At 39.8% G+C, this 20,867-nt stretch overlaps 1 protein-coding gene across 1 annotated transcript in view; it reads left to right on the plus strand.

The window, feature by feature from the left end:
• Positions 1–20,867, plus strand: part of kcnq1.2 (potassium voltage-gated channel, KQT-like subfamily, member 1.2) — a 169,371-nt gene that overhangs the window by 92,314 nt on the left and 56,190 nt on the right. The window contains exons 15-18 of the mRNA XM_053319246.1: positions 14,729–14,804; positions 15,761–15,855; positions 17,321–17,361; positions 18,976–19,037. Coding sequence (XP_053175221.1) covers positions 14,729–14,804; positions 15,761–15,855; positions 17,321–17,361; positions 18,976–19,037 — 274 coding nt within the window. The remainder of the gene's footprint in view (positions 1–14,728; positions 14,805–15,760; positions 15,856–17,320; positions 17,362–18,975; positions 19,038–20,867) is intronic.

Below are 20,867 nucleotides of genomic sequence, written 5' to 3' on the forward strand. Positions count from 1 at the left end.
ACCAAGTCATTATCTGTTCACAAAAACAGGGTCTGTTTCGTTTCTATCAATTCAACATAACCCCTGCCATTTCTCTAATCTATAGGTGCGCGTGCACACACTCACACAGACACAGACAGACACACACAGGCTTAGTATAAACCGTAAATGCTTACTTACAGTAATGATAATGGTGGCATGCAACGTTTTAATTATCCCAATTTTCTCTACAGTCTTCAACTTTGAAGCGGTGAACTGTGAACTGTCAACAAATTCAAAGCTTGAAATGATTACATTTACATTTCTATAGTTGTTATTGTAAAGAATGTTCTGTATTTGATTACAGTAAAGTATCTTTATCTTTTTTCCTTTTTAAGTTTGGAAATGAGGAGTCCAATGACAGGCTGTGAGTGACAGTTTGTTTTTGGGAGTAGGGGAGGGCACACAAGGCGGTCCTAAGCCGAGATGGCACAGTGTAGCGGGCTTTCCAAAAGCAACATGCCCAGTCATCATTTTACTCACACGCTCTGAGATAGACAAGGCTCTGTCCATTTTGCCAAGAGGGTTTTTGCCATGCTTAGATACACACTTCACTGTCAGCACACACACATGCAAACACCCAGATTTAGAAACAGGCACATAAACACAGGCACACACAGCTCCTACTGCCCACACCTTAAGCAGCATTACCTCTGCAGTGAGTCAGCAGGTCTAACGTGGCAGCAGCAGATGAAGGGCTTTCACTCCATCCATCACATGCTGTCGTTATCCCAGTGTGCTAAATGATTCTATTAGTGCGTCACGCTGGCCCCTCAAAGCTCCCACTGTTCCCACCTCCACAATGTGGTCCCAGCAATCCAACCCATGCGTTGATAATTTGCCCTGAAAAATTGGCCCGGGACAAGCATCCAATTATTGCTTTGCACCCCGTTCCCAGCGCCTCGTTTCAGATAACTGCTCTCATAACTGACCTCTTTGAAAACAGGATGAATCCTGCACTTCTTCCTCTCCTCCTTCTTCTTTTTCTCGTTTGGCCTCTTTTTCTCTCTATTTTACCTTCCCATCCGTTGTGGTCTCCAAACTTTTCTGTTTGATGTAAACATTGCTGACACAGCCGTTCAGTGCGGTATCACGCCAATATTAGGTGAAGCATGTTGACAGATATCAGCTGATCTCAAGTTAGTTTAATATTATGACAAATAAATGCCTCTGAACTTCAGCCTGTCATTTAATGTTCTGGGCGCTGAGCCAGCATGTCTGTTTTTCCTGTCTGTCAGTGTGGAGTAGTGTTGGAAGTCACTTTTCATCATATTCATTATCCTGGCTTGCAGACTGTGTAGTGTTATTAGGTCAGTGTTGTTATATCATGGTAGTATTACATCAGCTGCAACAAATTGTGCATGTCCCTGCATGATTCTCTGTATCTGTCTTTGTCTCTGTATTTGTTTACTAAAAACACATAATAATACATCACTGTTCTTTAGTTGCAATGAGTTCTTAAATAGTTTTACACATCATTTATTAATGGAAGTCATTTTTTGCAAATAGACTTTCTTTGGTGTATAAAAACTTTGTTTGACCTTGAGTTTAGTTTTATCTTCTTGCCTTATGAATTGGACACTTGGTTCACTCTGTTCTGTTTTGAAGGTTGGCAGGCGCTCCTGTTTTCAACATTGTTCCAAATGTTCTGGCTATTGTTCTCCCACTCAAATTAGATTTCACGTCTTTCGGAGTGTAATCCCAAGATCAGCAGATCTGGCTGCTCTCAGTTGCCGAATGAAGAAAAGTCTCACTCACATTTATTTTAAACCATGCTAACACAATATTCACAAAACATTCAAACATGTTGAAGCAATCATTGACAAATATAGACAACAACTGCAAGTGATATGTTTTTAACTTGATGTCAGCAGTGACAATACAGTTGATTACCCATTTAGGTGATATTCAAATAACAAAGAAAACACTGTCCATGTAACGGATATTGTCTCAAAATGCTAAGATGACAGAGTCAGGTTTTACTGTACAGCCCCACGACCTCAAACAGTATTCCATTTTTTGTTGAAACAGCTGTCAACCAACATTCAAATTACGCTGAAAACAGTGTAGTTTTTTGTTGATACAAAAAAAAGCGCCAAACTAAAAGCGTATAATTTTGGAGCTTAAGAATAGTGATACAGGCCCATAATTCACTCTGACACACTCCCCTCTAACATGTCATCTTACCAGAGAACATTAGGAGGGTCAATTTGACCAATCATAGACCCCGCTGCACCCACCGAGCCCTCTGATCATCTTTCATCTCCTCCTGGGCCCGTGAACTCTCAGTGTACAGTCATCTGATCCCACTATAGCAGCAAGCAAGAAGCAGTTCCTGACCTGGACTGCTTACACACACGCACGCACGCACGCACACACACACACACACGCATACACACGTACACACATACACAGACAGAGGTGGAATCATAGCCTGTAGTCAGCCTTTTAAATGTAACAGTGTTCCTCATTTTTGCTCCCTTGTTCTCTCTGCACATAAACTAGAACTGATATGGACTGTCATTTGTTCCAGTCACACAACACCACACTGTGCTCAGCTCACCCCACCACCACAACCTGGATAAAAGATGATTGAGTTATATATTCAGAGAAGAAAACAGAGAGGGCCCTTCTCTTGCACTCTTTTTTCAGAAACAATAAAACCTAAATAAAATATGCAAAATAGCAATAAACAATAGGGCTGGGCTCTTCCAACATAACAGTTGATTTCAACAGAAGAACATTAGAATACTACAACTGTGAGGACAGAAGTATTAAAGGATTTGGGCAACAAAAGCAGAAGATGTAGATTTGGTGCTGATTGGGAACAGGAAATGTAGACATGTGACAGTATACCAAAGGGTGGTGTGTTAGCTTAGTGGTTAACAATGTCATGTCAGAATAACATGATGCAGGTTTTATTCCTACCTCTCTGTCGTGCAAATCAGGTGGTAATGGACTGAGCTATTAATAAGTACTTTGGTGCAAGTCCAAATCAGATCTAAAGTCTTGTAAAGGTTTTAATTCATGCCTAAAGTTAAAATCTAAATAGGCAAATTTCTAGTCAAATACAATAGTTACTAGTGTTTACTGGTCTATTAATCTTGACTATTAAAATAACAGGGAATCAATAATTGTTTTTCCCTTAAAAGCTGTTAAGTGTTTTTACGTGAGGCCAATTCCTTTGAATGTGTCGGCCTAATATGCAAGATTTTCTTGTCTTGTGTATTTTTATAATTGTTAGAGGTATATAAGAATTTAATGTTTTTGCTCTTAATTCTCAAACAAGACAAATCTCAAGTCTAATGTCCTCATTTCTTGGAGACTAAAATCAGCTCAGTTCTCAAAAAACTTAAAGCTACCCTTACCTTTATTACATTTTTACACATTTTTTGTTTAGGTTAAAATGCTATTAATTAGGTAGTAGCACTCTAAAATGTTAGAGAGATCCACCAGGCATAGAAACTCATCATTATTCCATTCTCATAATATTCTGTGAAAACTCTGACCAATCATATCATTCGGTCCGAATAGGGGAAGGGAGTGCGGGGGTGGGACATAGGAGGGAGGAGGGGTCGTTGTTGCTGTTCAAGTTTTTTCAAAGTGCTGTGTGAAATGCAAGAAAGGTAAGAGTCGCTTTAAGTAAAACAAAAAGCAGTCAAAAATATGATTAAAATATTTTTTATGCATTGACAATGCCATTTATAAGACGCATCCGAGAATATGAAGGAAACATAATTAAATACTTAAAAATAAAGAATACAGTAAAATTATAGCAATTCAGAGTGAATTATGAAGCGCCAACCAGACGGCCCCATTCACAAACAATCACACACTCACGCCTTTTTCAGCTTTCCTGTCTGTCTGCTTGTGTGTTTGGACTGCTAGAGTAATTACCGTCCAGGTAAAGACAGACCTGGAGACAGAGGGAGTGTTCTAATTGTACGGTGGACCAGGAACGGAAGCTATCAAAGCAAGTCTGCCAAGACATTCTCAGCCTCATCTGCTGCCATGAACCCCTCCCCTCCACTACAACTTACTACTGCCACTCCTACCACTACTTCATCTTTACCTGTCTCTCTCATTCTGTTCTTCTGTTTTATCTGGAAAGAAATGAGTGGGAGTTACAGAGGAACATGTTTGATGGTCATCTATTTTGTTTGGTTACTTTTATTAGTTTGCATCTTGTCTTTTATTACTGTGCAAATAAATGAAAACCACACCAAACTGAGAATGATGGGGTTGTTCAGTAGCTGACCTGTTCACACTAATTTCCTCTCCACATTTAACAGATGCTTGCAGCATTATGTTTGGCTAGACCTCTCAACCATATCTCTTAATCCTGTCCTCTAAATAGACAATTATGAATCAAACATATCATATCATATCAAAAACTTTTTTTTTTTATTGAAATTAATAGAACAATACAGGACTGAGTTTGGTGAGATATATAAAAAGTACTGATAAGAAAATAAAATACGATCCAGGAAGTCCAGTTGGAAAAGCAGATTAACGCATTTAAAGGTTCATCAGACAGCACAAACACTGCACAGCAGGCTCACACACATACTTGCAGGCAGGATTTTACAACTCTGGAAAAGTATCATGGGGGCAACTATGTTATCTTTTTTTTTTAAACGGTAGATATACAACACTCACGTTGTCACATTGCATTGCCGCAAACATTGATTCTGGTTCAACTTTCTTTTTTTCTGGCGCTCTCTGCAGTGTTGACAGACTACCATTTTAAATGAAGGAGCGCAGCGCTATTGTTGGTCTGAATTAGACAAAAATGTTGTGTTTTAAAGTTTGAACTTATAGCTCATAGTACTATGAACATGGCCACAATGATAGCGTTTGTACTGATGGCCAGTGTGTATGTTTGTTTGGTCAGTGAGACCAGGAGCCTCTACCAGGCTTGGAAAGGTGACCCTCTAACTTAAGTGCTGACGCAGGAACTCAGGACTGAACACATTGAGATGGAAAGACTGACCAAAGTCAGTAGCAATTTCACAGGAATATATTCTCCCGTAGTAGACAGATTAAGATACTACACTTATTAATAGAGAATGAAAAATGCTGCCTCTACACATCTCTCTTCAACTTCATCTTCCTTTCTTTCCGTTATTAACAAACAGACACACAGCAACTTTCACTGGCCATTAGGGAAGCCAGCAAGGCCTCCCGTAGTCGAAAGCAAGAACAAAAAGACTGACCACTGTAGAAAGGCCTAATTAAACAGCAGTCTTTAATGTCAGTCAGCCCCCCACTGTAGCCCCAGCCACACATGAATGAAAGAATTATGCTCTTTAGAAAAGGAGAATGGTTTTATAATCTAAACCCATTGGCTTATGAAAGGGAAGCCCCTTAGCTAAGAAGGCCCACAGGTCACCCTCCATCTCTTCCTTTATCTTTCTTACTCCTTCTCTCCTTCCTCTCTCTCTCTTCTCCTCTTCCTCTTCTCTGTCCACCCGCTGAGTCCATAGCCAGGGTTAAGTCAGGCTGAACGTGGGCAGATCTGTGACCACTGCCTCCAGCAGGCCCTAGCTCCCCCAAAGGCAATGTGGTGCTAATTGTTCATGCACATACACACACACAAAAACACAGATGAACAGCCATGTGTGTTGGCATGAACAGTCACTGGGCTCATGTGCTTGGATTATCAGAGCACTATGAAAGCGAAACAGCCAATTTAATCCAAAGATGGTGGCTGTAGTGGGACTAAGAAGAGAGGGGAGGGGGTGGACTTGGGTGTTCAGAGGCCTCAGTGCCAGGGGATATCCCAGAAAATGACTGAGGGGGAAAAAAAATTCAAGGGTCCAGCATGCACCCCCCCAAACCCAGCCCCAAAAATCACCCCATCCATGCGAGGGGACCCCCCGACTGGCAACAATAAATAGATTCTTTCTCTAACATGCCTAATCCTGCTAAACAGCAACAAATCCTATTAGGCCATGAATTATAAATCCTTCTTCACCACCTCACCCCCTCCTCCCTCACTGGAGAAACCCAATCGCCCTCCTCTCTACATGCACGCGCATACCCACACACACAAACACACTAGATCTCAAGAATTTTGGTATTAACAGGGAGGAGCTTTATGTGTCTGTGTCATGCATTGGTGTATACAGTATGTGCCTGAGTACATGCTTTCATTTACTAGATGCTTGTGCATGTGTGTTTGGCCACTTGAAAGGTTTACCACTCCCCACTTGTCATTCTGGACTGAGTCAGTGAGCCAAGCCCTTATATACTGTAGATTTGCATGCAAGCAGAGATACACTTTTACACCAGGGGCAGAAATTATAAATGGTTGTGAAGTAAAACAAAAAATGTTTTGTAATCAAATACTGGGTGACTGTACAGTAGGTGATTTGTGGGAGCTTAGGACAGAGCCTGAAACACCAGATTGTATTGGCACGATATAGAACAACAGGAGATGTATGTATGATGTCTATCTGTAACTCTGGACTTAGACACAGCTCGCTCTCATAAGCATGCTAAAAGACTCACAACGGCAATGCTAATGATGTCTGTGTGAAATATTAAGTGTGGTCATCATCTTAGTTAGGCGTGTTAGCATGCTAACATTTGATATTCAACTGTATTGCTGAAGCTCATATACCAAAGTATTACACAAACTAAAATGATGATATTGGAAATTATGAAAAGGGGTTCACAGCAATCTATACGTTGAGATGGCACAAGTTAAAAAGACGGGAACACCAAAGTCACTAGAATATGTCATATGGGATCCATGAATGTCTGTAGTAACGTTTGTGTCATTCCATCCAGTAGAATAAGTGAAACCTTTCTGGAGGCACTAGAGGAAAAGCCAGGGGACACAAAAGTCATTAGAATCTGTTTTCTACCGATGTAAAATATCTGTAGCATCTAGCCAATAGTAGTCAAGATATCTCACTCTGAACTACAAATGTCAACCTCATGGTGGCAATTGAGGAGAAGTCAGTGGAATACCAAAATCAGTAGGATTCATCCTCTGTGAACCACAAATGTTTTTACAAACTTTAATAGCAATGCCTCAAACAGTTCTAGTGATATTTCAGTCTGGATGAAAGTGGTGGACCAACCGACTGGCTAAAGAAATTCACCTGAAAAGAAACAAAACATCCTTAAAAGCTATATCCATGGAGAGACAATGTCCTCTGAAAATACAATTTTTACTTTGGTTGACTCACTTATATGCATGCCCAATTTACTGACACACCTTAAACATTTGGTCTAGGAGAGGGCCTAGCACCAAAGAGGGGGTCATTTTACCCGAGATCTATCTGATTCTCTAATTAGGCTCCCTTTGAAGAATAATTACAGCCACATACCCCTCTTTAGGCTACACCTTAGGCCTGGAACATTAACCCTCAGACCCTGAATCAGCCTGGTTTAGTCTATGAAGTAGCCATCATCCCAGACTCTCTTTCTCTCCTCTCAGTCAGTTGATGGCAAGAAATATAAACACATCTTAAGATGATCTATTGTGAGATTCATGGGTGTATGTAGTTCATGTTTAAAGTGTATTGCAATATGCTAAAAATCAACATTTATATTTTATATGTAAACTCATGGACATTGATGTCTTAGAAATACCTGTAATAAGTCTTTTTTATGTTTCAGAGATTACATCATAGTCTTACATAGTCATAGTCTTAGTTCTTTGTGGTCAGCATACCGTGGTAAAAGGTGTTTTCCCACGGCTGTAGTTTTTCATTTTCTAGCTTGTCTAACTGGAAACCTCCTCGCCCCAAATCTTTAGTTAATTTGGCAGTTAGAGTCATGACAAGAAGAGTTCACCAGTCATTAGTACTTGTTAGAAGTGCGCTCCTCCCCAATCTTCTCACCAAGTGGTGGAAAGAGTTGTGTATGTCTCTGTTCTCCTCAAATAATGACAGGTTGTGAGACGTGGCGTCATTAACATTTAAAATGGGTGGGACTTTTCTGAGGTTGTAAGTATGTCGACCATCTTTCAAGAGAAGTTATTTTCATTGGTCGGATTCTTTTACAAGCTTAAAGGTGGGGGACTCTATGTCAATGTGTCAGTGTCTGTTTATGTGTGATCAGACAACTAATCTTTGAGACTAAGGATTGTAAAGACTCCTGTTGAGATATTTTTCTAATAGTAAATGCTGAAACTTGAATTCCTTCCAACCTTGTTTGTTAAAGGGGACGTGTCATGCATTTTGTGATCTCATTTAGTGATGTTATTTTATACTGTTATGATGCTGGATGTCTATGTTAAACATAGTCGAAGTTCCAAATTCACCAATTCACCAATTTGAGGTGAACATATGTGAAAATGCTTCCTGCTCTGAATGCTCCGTTTGCGAAATGACCTCTTCTTCCTCTTGTTGATGACGTCAGATTGTTCACACATGCCCACATCTGTCCGTTCTGAAGTCTTTGTTGCTAAGGTTGTTCCATGGATTGTTTGTGTTATCCACAAGGGCTGTATGATGATATGATATTCAGTTACCAATTACGACAGAGTGGGCTCATCAGGAGAGGGCCTTAACCAGACAGGAGATAAAATATTACAGAGACTGAACTTTGGGGTTTTGTTTTAACTGTAAATCAAGCAATACCAATAAAGTCCCATATAGACCTGACAATTTACATATCTCCCCTTTAAAATAAGACATAAGACTAAATATTAAGAGCTATACTGTGTGGTAAAGAATGTTTTTGAGAGATTGTAAGACTGTATGCATGTACATGTACTTACGTATGAGAGGCCCCTTGATATATAATAAATCTTGGACTTACTTACAGCATCATCATTTTACATATACACCACTATACTCAGAGAGTATACTAGTCTGTGTGAGAAGGTATAATGGTGTATATGAGAGAACATAGTAGCATGTGTGAGAGTATAGTAGTGTGTGTGTGTGTGTGTGTGTGTGTGTGTGTGTGTGTGTGTGTGTGTGTGTGTGTGTGTGTGTGTGAGAGAGAGAGAGAGAGAGAGAGAGATAGAGAGTATAATAGTGCATGTGAGAGAGTATAGTAATGTGTGTGAGTTTGATTGAAACAGAAGCAAGTTTAAATTCTCAGTGTCTGATCGGTTCTTTGATGAAGAATTTGATTTAGGCTAGGGATACGCCGGTAGACTTGACTCATGACATCCCTACATGCCTAGTATACATTTTTTAGTGATAGACAAGCAGAGGATGATAGTAATACCAAATCTATTAATGACCATGTCTTGCCCTCACTCTTTTTTTTGGCTTAAAACATCAAACATGGCTTGCTCTCTCTGGTCTCTCTTTGTCATCAGCTCTTAATGGGCACAAGGCTTTGATGTATCATGATGGCTGCTATTATCTCCAGCATGTCTTGATCAGCTTCAATTGATCTGGCAATGGAGGACATGAAAACAATTGGAGCAGACACAAAGGGAGGAGGACATACTTAAAAAAAAAACTTTATATGCAACACTTTATCACAAGCCACATTTTTCGCAATCATTTCTTTCTTTATGTTAATTATTTAACAAACATAATAAAAAGATAGAGTACATAGACAATAGTGGTAAGATTAAAAATAATAGTAATAGTGACTATAGTGAAATGAAATATAAAAACATTCACAAGAAACAATAACTATGGTCACAGTATAAGTATAGTAATCAAAGCACTTCTAACATGGCTGAAGGGGTCAGGGGGTACAGAAGAGGTTCAAATGTTCACTGAAAGATATCCCCTTTATTTTTTAAGTATAAGTTCCAGTTGTAATGCTTTGTTCAGAGTTTGTTTAAACAAGTTTTGGAGGTCTGACACATAATGTCCCACAGGTCATCATTAAAATCACATCCCAGATATTCTTAAGTAGAGTCAAAGAAGAACTTTGATGATGGTTTAGCAGAACACTCTTGAAAGAGATTTTCCATTTGAACGATGTGGTGCTCTCCAGAATCCTACTAATTAAGTGACAAATTTGTAGGTATTTATAAAAAATCCTGCTTTGGATTTTAAATCTCTGATCTTAAATCCGTGAAAGATTTAAGGGGAACCTTCAGTAAACAAGTGTTGAAACTAATGCATACCATATTCTTTCCACTTTGTGAACAGGGACTTTCCAATTGACAATGGCAGGTCTGGATTGGAGGATGGAGGAGCTATCATAGAAATATTGACAGAAGAACAACAAAACTTCTTTATATCCTGCCAAGCCTCAACAATGTTTGGAATTGCATACTGAACGTAGTGCATTTATATTATTGATAAGTGATAGAGAGTTCAGTACTACGGGGTATTAGGGCCATATGTTAATACTGACCTGGAGGAGGGGGGAATATTTGAGAAAAAAACTTTCTGAGATTAAACTTACAAATTTGCGAGAAAAAAACTCGGGAGGGACCCAACTGCAGTTAAGATGATTGACAAGGGTGTCGCCATATGTCTAATCTATGCCGGTAGTCCCAAGCGAAAGTTTCTTCTTTGTGTAATGTATTGCTTTTTCGATGTCCATAATATATCCATGGTCCATAACGATTAGCGGTTAGCACCATGGTTAGCACGTTTAAATATTGCACAGTGATGGTGATAATGGTGATAATGCAATGAGTAATCGGTATGGACAATGAGAGTAATGATATTGCACGGTATACAGATATTGCACAGTATTAAATTACATTAAATATGAAATATTGATCAATTAATATTCATGTGAAAGTAAGTATGACATTTGTTGTGACTGTATGTATATATATATGTGTGTGTAGGATATGTATGTTGCAACTGCCGCCTAATCTGAAAGTGCTCAGTTAATTTGGTTGTTTAAATATTTTATTAATCCTCGTTTTATTTAATCTGAGAACTCTATTCAATCTTAGTTATTATTCAGTCCTATTGTGAGTGTGTGTTTGTTTGTGTGTGAGAGAGTTCCGGCAAGGATTGGATATATATGAGCGACGATTGACTAACTACCGCTTGGGATTGGATTGGATTCATGACGGCGCTCTTGTCGGCCAGGAATTACTGTTGGGCAGATTAATAGGTACTGTACCATTTTTGAGCTGCGGACTTATTGCCATTACAAATATGAAAATGAGAAAACATTGTTATGTGTGGCTTTATTTAAATACAGTATAAGATCACCACAGAGCCAGAGAGGGCATCTGACTATCTGACTATTTGGTGGCTCTGATGCATTATTTTTTTGCATATGTACACGGAAGAAGAAAAGCACATATAAAAGCTTTTTTAAGATTTAGCTGGCTTAGTTGGGCATAGTCTGAAAAGTCCTTTTTCAGGGCTAGTTTAATTTCTCAAAGAGAATTTCACATGGCATGGCAAATTCACATGAGAGCATTTCTTGATTTAGAACTGCATCAAAACCCATTAATTTAATATGCTCATTGGATGGGGAAACTTGGCTGGTGCGATATTGTGACTTTGCTGTGCACCCCTATAATTCATACCACGGCACCCACTGGCATGCCATCACTTTTAGAGCAAACATTCCTGAAAGACTGTGGTCATCTTATCCTTTCAAGATATGATAAAGGAATGCCTGTTTTTGTGGAGAACAGAAGAGGAGCACATCTCTTTGATGGACCAAAGCACAACTCATAAAGCTTATCACACACACACATACACACACACGCGCACACACACACACACACAGGCCAGCAGTCTTGCTGGGTCCTGACCATAGCACATTGATGTCTAAGGCTGCTCTCTCCTGACTGACTCCGAGGTTATTGCAGCGCGCCATGGAAGCACAGGATATTTGACGGTCCCCTGCCAAAGAAAGAACTGAGGAGGTGGGGGATGAGGGAGAGTTGCCATTGACAACTCAGAGATCTCCAAAGTGACCATCTGAAAATGAAAAAAAGAGAAAACTTATTAAGAGAGAAGGGTCCAGGGGAGCCCATGGGGCTAAATCTGTCACAGCTTTTCAAGAGATAGACAAGGCCAGTTCATGACTCCAGCGACTATAGCTTATAAAGGCTTCTACAGTTGACCTAATGAAGAATGGTTGGTCTGTTAAAAGTGGAGTTGGGGTTTAATCTGTAGAAGAAGAAAAAAATACACAACCTGCCTTCCCAGCTGTGAATGAATCATACAGCGCAGGACAATGGAAAGTATATTGAAGTCGTCGTGGGTGAGATCTAAGCTTTGCTGACTCAAGAGGAGTCCTCAGCATACACTGCATGTCAAATCTTCTGCACAGATGAAAAATAAACATGAAGATAAAAAAGAGAAAGGGGAGGCAGTCAGAGATGAGTAGGAAGCAGAGTCAGAGTGCAAGTGTTTGATGGGCAGCATCAGCAAAGAAATGTGGGAATTACATTCCTCTGATTCTTTGTGCCAAGAATTTAATGGAGTGGGCGTAGAGGTTGGACAAAAACCCTCTATGTTATTCTTTTATCACACTTACCGAATGAACATGTGTGTGCATTTGTGTCAAATGCAAGAAGCGGGAGGAGGGCAAGGAGGGAGCTGGGTACAGTTGTACAACGATCAAAACCGCACATGTTTTTTGTTTCCTACATGTGTTTTCTCTCCCAATTATACTCGAAACTCTGAGTCACACAGAAAAGAGGAGAAAAAAACCCCATCCTTCTCCTCATTGACGATAGGAGGTGGGTGGAAGGTGGGGGGTAAACCTTTTTTTTCCAAAGTAGGGCCTCATGCTTTTCATGTATGGTATTGTTTGTGTGCATTTCCTCCTATAGCTTGGGCAGGCTGTGCATGGAGGGCAGGAAAAAAGACAGCAGCCCGACAGCCTTTGATGCTCATGTTTTATGGTCCCACGTCAACGCATTGTCTGTTAAGTCCTTTTGTTGTCCTGCTGCCTAATTAAGACCTCAGAGCGACTTGTTGACTCCACAAAGACCCTTGTTTGGGGAGTGGGAGGGTGGTGTGTGCATTTCTGTGTTGATGTTCGGGTGGGTGTGTCTGATTTGACTGGGACATAGCTTGACAGAAATGTTCACAACAGCACACATACGCACAGATTACCCCCTACATACAAAAGCACTAGAATGGACTCATTGATTTTTTTGTTTGAAGGCCGTTAAAGTGGAGAATAATGTATCTCTAGCTGCAGTCACACTCAAAGTACCAGCAAAGAGCACAAACACATTCGCAAACGTCCGATGCATTATGTATGCCTTCACATTCTGTGCTCCAAAAAAAGTGCAGTGTGTTTGTATGTAGAAGCGGGAATGTGACCCAACCAACATTTTATGTTCAGCATTTTTACTTGCTTACATTTTGAGAAGCAACCAATTCTTTTCGGTTCCCTTTTCATTTCTGTCATCTTCCTCTCAAGCTTTCCAGCAAGAATCTGGTGACGTCAGTTTGCGGTTAATCCACCTTCACAGCAGATACACTGCACACACACACACACACACACACACACACACACACACACACACACACCATCCTGCGGCTTACCGGCTTAACTTTGATGTTTCTGATACCAACAGATGGCTGAAAGGTCACCTGTCTCTGAGACATACTGTACATGAAATAGAAGACAGAGAAAAGGGCACAATAATAAGGAGCAACTAGAAATCCTGTTCACCTGGTGGACCACTGCTGTTTTTACTTTTATTTATTTGTCTATTGAATAAATACATTGAGGTAATAATTCTTCCTGTGTTTGTATTAACAACTATATCTTAATAACCATGTTTTTTTTAGGTTTTTTTTTTACATGTAATACACTGAAACTTACAGTAGCAAGGATAGTGGTTAACACGGATGTACTGGGCTGCAACATCTCTTAACATCTTGCACTGATTGATGTGCCTTGAGACCCCTGTAACAAAGACTTTTCTTAGTCTTCATCTTAACCACACACACACTTGGAAAGTTATCTTTCTAGCCAAAGTGGTTCAGGGTAATTCATCAGAAAGTATTTCATTTAGAAAAGCCTTAAGAAAAAGACAAGGGCAAAGAGAGAGAGTTTCAATATTTTTTGCACACACTTCAGTTCCAAAGTTGGGGTTATCCATCTGTGTCTGTACAGTACCAGTGTTTATGTGTCTGCAATCCCTCGGATCAATGAAATCCACTCGGTCAACACAGTTTCCATTCCTGTTTTCTCATGATCTATTTTCACACACAGCACACATCATCAAAACATGCATCTCTCACACACTTAACATCCAAAGATATGTTTCAGCATTTTCTGATAAATAAACCTAATGAGCACCAGTCCACTGCACACAGGAGTGCCTCTATGAAAAAACAAACACAAATGCATACCATACAGTCACTATGGTATGCGAGTATGTGTTTGTGTGTGTTGTTTGCATCCAGTGGTTTCTGTTCCAGTGTTTAGCTCCGTACCAGTGGGTTTTCCTTCGTGTTGACACAGATGTGCTGCTTTGAGCCATGGGACATGTTTTTTAGGACTCCTCTTAATGCAAACTGAGTCTGTTTTTCTTCTTGTTTCACTTTGCACAAAGTTTAATATGTGTTAATAAATACATTATAAGGTAAAAGTGTACATTGGGGCACATGCATACCTGTTGCTCTGTGTATGATCTCCTGCAAGGGCCACACATATTTTGTTGCTGCACACATTGTACATCTATCCTGAAACGCAACAAGGTCTAATTAGACTCTGCTTGGAGTTTCGGCTCGTCCAAAACAAGCCACTTCACAGTTTACAGTAAGGAAACATCTGTAGGCTTTTGGGGGTTTTTTTTGGACTAAATCAATCTGTCTTTCTTGCACAGGTTGTCCCATGCCCAGAGATCAGCTGTAAAAGTCCTCCGCAGAATGCAGTACTTTGTGGCCAGGAAGAAATTTCAGGTAAGCAATAATAAAAAAAAAAGAAAAATCCAAAGGAGGAGAGAAACACAACAGAGCAAAATAGAGCAAGCAAGTGGGAGATACAGAGATAAAGAGGGAGAGAGATTGGAAGTGAGAGAAGTGTGTGTTGTGCGTGCAGTTATACAGGAAGAGGAGGGGGAGCCCCGAGAGCATATATCAGCTGCGGTGCTGCTGTGCATGTGTGTGTGTGTGTATGTCTGTGCGTGTTTGTGTCTAAATGCCTGAAACTTGCACCTGCATGTCTTTTTTGTGTGTACTTCAGTTCAAGCATAGTATCATGGGAACTCTACTAACCTGTCTCTGGGGCTACAGTAGGAATTCACTTACTGTACTGTACTGCACACACAAACACACACAACTGCTTGCAAAATCTACATACACACATGGACACGCGCACACACACACACACACGCAGCAGGACTTGGCCTCACATAGCACTGAAGTCAGCAGAATGCAGTGAAAAAGTTTTGTGTTGCAAAATGCTTCAGTTAAAAAAAACATGATCATGTTTGAGATACTTTGGCCATCATTTTCATGCTACATGTTATTGAAGAATGGTTCCTATATTCTTACCATTTCTAAGTGTTCTATATGTTTTCAATTATAGCTTAAGTGATTTCAGCTGCTGTGGCTATACTCTGTATACCAAGGATACCCTAAAGAGTTCACTGGGTTCCTTATGATGCTGCTTGTATCAGCGTCACACTAAACAAAGCTGTGAAAGAGCCTTAACACGATCGCTTTCTACATGACCATGCACTTGTCAGTGCACGCACACATACACAAACACACACAATGAGTTAACAATGAACCCTTTGCACCCAAGGGGGTTGGGGATGTTTTCGGGGACCAGGCAACAGCGGCCATGGTTGACAATGGCTTTTGTGTCCCTGTGTGTGTGTGTTTGTGTTGTTTGCGCATGTATGGATCCACAGCAAGCGCGGAAGCCCTATGACGTGCGAGACGTGATCGAGCAATATTCCCAGGGCCACCTCAACATGATGGTGCGCATCAAGGAGCTGCAGAGAAGGTGCTGTCACAGTCTCTTCAACTTTTTTCATGCTCTTTGTGCCTTTCTTTTTGACATTCTGTCTCTATCCCGGGGTGTCCATTTTATTACACTTTTTGGCACTGCTATGTTGGATACCACCCAATAGTTAGAAGAAGGGAGAAGTAGTTGTGTCAGAAAACAAAGCATATAATCTCTTTTCAGGACAAAATAAATCAAGTTAAATCTTCATTTGGACATTTTTCAATTGGCGCAATATGGCACACAGCTGTGACGCATTACACCATACTATGGAGAATTGTGTTTCCATTACAGAAATCGATTGCTGAATCACCTGCTGCAATCTTCATAAGTGTGATTTGTCCTGCCTTCATCTAAATCAAGTTTTAACTGCCAAGGTCATGAAAACAGCAGGGAAGGAGATGGCTCCATTACAAATTTCTCTACAGAGCTTTCAGTAATTTTGCAGCTTCAACAGTTTCTGTCAGCTGGACCTTTATCATACTCCTGCAGCAGAGTATCTTGCTGTCTTTACATTTTTTCTGACATATAGGAGCCTCACTGGTTTCTGATTTGCTCCTTGTCTTGCCTTGTTGAGCTGTAATGAAGTCCAGTCATCAGTAAAGTAAAACCTCTCGCCCCCTTCCCATATAGTTTTTCAATGTTTTTTTTTCCCCCAGTGATTTTCTTACCTCGAACCACACAGCCTAAGCCATGAAGGAGGTCAGTTAGGTAATAAATTGGGTCAAACTTATGTAAGCATGTCACCTGGACCTCATAACACCTTTTGTAGTAATTTGGTTGAATCATGGTGAGGCAATGTAACACTGTGGAACCAGCAGGTCAACCCTGATCTGTCTGTACCATAAGTCAAGAAAAGGTTGACTGTTATTTAATGTTATTTATAAGTATAGTGATGCAAATCTTCAATATAAAGACTCTGATAATCACAATTATAATAAAGCCTACAGTGTTTCTCATAAAAATCTAAACTATTCACCGTTTTTGTTGTTCAATCAAAGGAAATGCATCACATCTGTCTTCTTCAAAAACACCACAATATAATAATGGAATGAATGGGTCACTGATATAAAAGAAAGATAATTGAAGACATGTGACTGCTCTGATACAAATTTACTCCTAATTTAAGGTGATGAAAAGAACAAACAGTCCACATGTTGAAGTGAAACCTCTTGCAACTCTCATTGCTTATTTTCAAAGCTTGACATCTCAAAACAGAACATTACATTCATTTATTCATCCTGTTAAAACCTGCATGTGGGGTTTTCCCAAAAGCATTGATATATAAATACTGTTCAAGCTGACGCCATTTGTTTAATTTTTATTGGCGCTATAAATTGGCTTACATATATTTTACTATTTTTTATGAGATGAATTTAAGTGCTGTTTACTCAACTGAATCTCCCCTGTACCTAGCCAGTGCTTTTACCTTGCATAAACTAATTTCCTCTGTCTGTTCCCCCAGGCTGGACGGTACACTGGGTAAGCCAGGAATGTTTCTCCCAGGTAAACACACAACAAGTCCAACAGTCTAGATCTGATAGACAGCCATCACTCCACACTTCATCGCTGTGTTTATAACACACATATACATAAAGTGTGCCAGACTAAATAGCACAAAGAGGTCCCTGATATGTGTGTACATGTCTCTCTTTGGATGTGGGTTATGTTTACATACATGTTTCTACATTTGCAAAAACCTATATATATAAGCTCTTTTGTGTGTAAATGTATATGTGTGTGTTCATCAGTTCATAATTTAAAGTAAGTAAAAATGATTAATTTATCATTTATTGTTAGCTAATTAACTGGCTAAGTATAGTCACATTTGTTTTGTTTTTGAAAAAATCAGAACTTAGTGAATTTTAATATTTTAATATCATTTTATTTAAAATGATATTTGACTGCATTGTGTGGATAAAATCAACATAAACACTGTTGTACAAGTTGTTATTACTTGAATTGTAGAAATAATACTACTTTTATCCATATATTTCTTTGATGAACACAAAAAAATGTTAGGTTAACTACTCCTAGCAACCACAGGATGGATATGCCACTGTCTATTGATCAGTTTCCTTTTGGTTACAACAAAACAAGGCAAAATAACCCTTCCCAACAAGAAATCAGCTAATATGAACCCAGTGTCAAGCTGAATCCATGAAATGAAACAAAATGTCTCAATTAACTCCTACTTATGCGTTTTAAAAGATTTAATTCACAGTTTATTGTCATTAATGATTGCTAGTATAAAGTGAACCGCAGTTTGTTTACATATTAATCTAAACAACCTGGAAACAAGTTTGCATTGCCAACACACACCCCACCACTACCCACCTTCCTTCCTTTCCTCCTTTTCTCCTTCCTTTGGTCCAGTTCCCAGGTGCTTTGTAAACATCTCTTGGCTGACCCTGACAACTAACATGGTTAACCATTCGGCCAGTTGGACCAACGATTGAATTAAGAAAACAGCTCAGCAGCTCTGTGCTTTCCAACATTGCATACTCTCTAGGGCCTACACAGAGTCCACACACATAATTCATGCACACATATACTGTACACAAACAGCATAAATGGTTATACTTTCAATTGGAATCACATCTGTGAAATAACCATTGTAGAGATTTGTATTTCCAAAAGAAAATCCTGTGTTGCTTATGTAAAGTAAGGGATATAGCAGAGGTTTAGCCCACATAAATCTTACCCGACTTTACATCTCAGGATTTACTCTTGTTTTTAGGCTTACGTAACTCTTCTTCTTCTACTGTATACAATACACTAGGGACCATAAACTGCCTTACTGACCCATACCCAGAAAAGCAGCAGAAAATGAATGGATAGATGGTTTCACTAAGAATGATGAGCCTTCAGGGGTCATAAATGAGAGTGTTATGTTTGTAGTGTGTGCGTGAGCGTGCATTAATTGATTTGAGTGTGACCAAATGCACTTTTCTGCATCTGTTTTTGTGTCTGTGCGATTACCACCAAGAAATTGGGTAATAAATATATGTCATCAAGGCCGATGTATTTATATTATACTGTATTTGGCAACTCAATGTTTGTATGTATGTGTGTGTGTGTAAGTGTTTGATTTTTTTGGTTTCTTTCTTCATTTGCCAGGAAAAGGGGAAGATAAAGAATACCCAACTATTGGGGCGCGACTGATTAGGCTGGAAGATAAGGTAGGCACACTCCTGGCACTTAGTGTGTGTGTTTTGTCTGCACGAGTAAGAGAGATAAACTGATTAGATTATCCATGCTGTTCATAAGCCGAGGTGTATGTATGAATGCATCCCTGTGTTTGTGTGTACGTGCCTGAGTGTTACTAACGCATGTGGTGGAATCTTTTTTTTCCATAACTCAAAGTTTATTGAATCTTAGATTTGACCGTGTTGTTTCTGGGTGCTCAGTGGTTTCAGTGGTGCTGCATTAATGGTGTACCTACATATTTTTTCATTTTGTTTTCTTCTTTCTAACTTCCATTTGTGGTTGTGTAATTTTAATGATTTTCCATGACTATTCTAGGTAGGTTGGTTGGCGACAATTCTTCTATGTTTATGTTTCTAAATGGGAATATTAGAGTCCCAGATGCATTAGGGGTGCTAAGGAGAAAAGCCTTTTTGCAGTGAGCATAGCCAATAGGCGCCAGCTGTGTTATGAAGCTGATGGGTGTAACTAGGCGTGTCTTCTGTCATAGAGGAACATTGACAACGTGATACCAGCATGATGCCTACTCAAATGCCATTTCCCCTGCGTGGATGGTTGTACCAGTTGAACTAGTTTGTGTATGTGTCTGCCTGCCTGTCTTTCTGTCTGTATGTCTTTCCATGTACAAATCATAGGGTATGAAATGTGTTTGTGAGTTTTGGTATGTGGCTACATCTGTTGTCTGTTTGTCTGACTGGTGGCATCACTGGAAAGTGGAATTATGTTTAGGGATTTGGGAAAGGTTTGGAAATGTGCACTCCAGCATGTGTTTTCATGAAACTGGTGTTTATAATTGAATACTAAACATGTAGTCAAGTTGTTCTCACATCTAACAGTGAATGAAAACAGCTCCTATACAATAGAACAATGCATTCTGTAGCCACTTCTTTTCTATTCTAAGTCAGCCAGCTCAGGATTTCCCCCACTTTGCCTTAACATTCACCTTCCCATCTCTGCACGCTCATCAACACTGATGTTCTCTAATGTTTGCAAGCAGTTACTGTTCTCAGTCGCCTTTGTTACCGAGTGAGGAGTAATGATCTTGAACCAATGTACGCTCCGAGCCTGAAGACCTCCCTCAGTGATTGAGTTACGGCTCATTTGCTTTGGGCTACATGTTGCGATCACAATCTCCTGATTGGAAACATAAACCTGCATTCAGAAGTACCTCACCTACCAAAGAGTTCTCTCCCTCTCCGTTTCTCTTTTCTCTTCATTTTTCTCTTCTCTGCTCTCCCCACTCTGCTTTGACATAAAGGAAAATGAAATTGAGAGGTGGATAATTGACAAATCAGCAGAAACATGCTGAGGCAGGCTGCTTTTCCTCTTAAACAATGTGGAACCAATCACTATTCCTCCACTAAAAGCTGCATTTGCATGCATTGCTCCAACAGGCATCTTCTTAGAGTGAAACACAAGAGCAGCAGCAGAAACTTGTGATAGCCAGAGCAGCCCATCTTTCATAATTACTATTTTCCTCGCCTCAGCATCCGCCCCTTTTCCCCTCTTTCCTTTCTAGTCGTGTGAACTTCTTGTTTTGATGGTTGTGACGGGCCAACACACCTGTTATATGGAAAAGGGGGCTTCCCTTTTCCCTCAGGCAGCAGGTGGATGAACCCGTCGACCCTTGGGCACATTCCCTGGTCCTTCTACAGATATATGTGCACCCTTTAGCTCTGGTAGCACCTCACAGATATTACTATCCACTCTAGATAAGTTAAATATCTCAGTTTTATAATGATTTACACTCATGGTCAGATCCCCACAAGTGAATAGAATAATCTTGGCTGTAATACAACATGGAA

This window comes from Scomber japonicus, chromosome 5 (genome assembly GCF_027409825.1).
Source record: "Scomber japonicus isolate fScoJap1 chromosome 5, fScoJap1.pri, whole genome shotgun sequence".
NCBI lineage: Eukaryota > Metazoa > Chordata > Actinopteri > Scombriformes > Scombridae > Scomber > Scomber japonicus.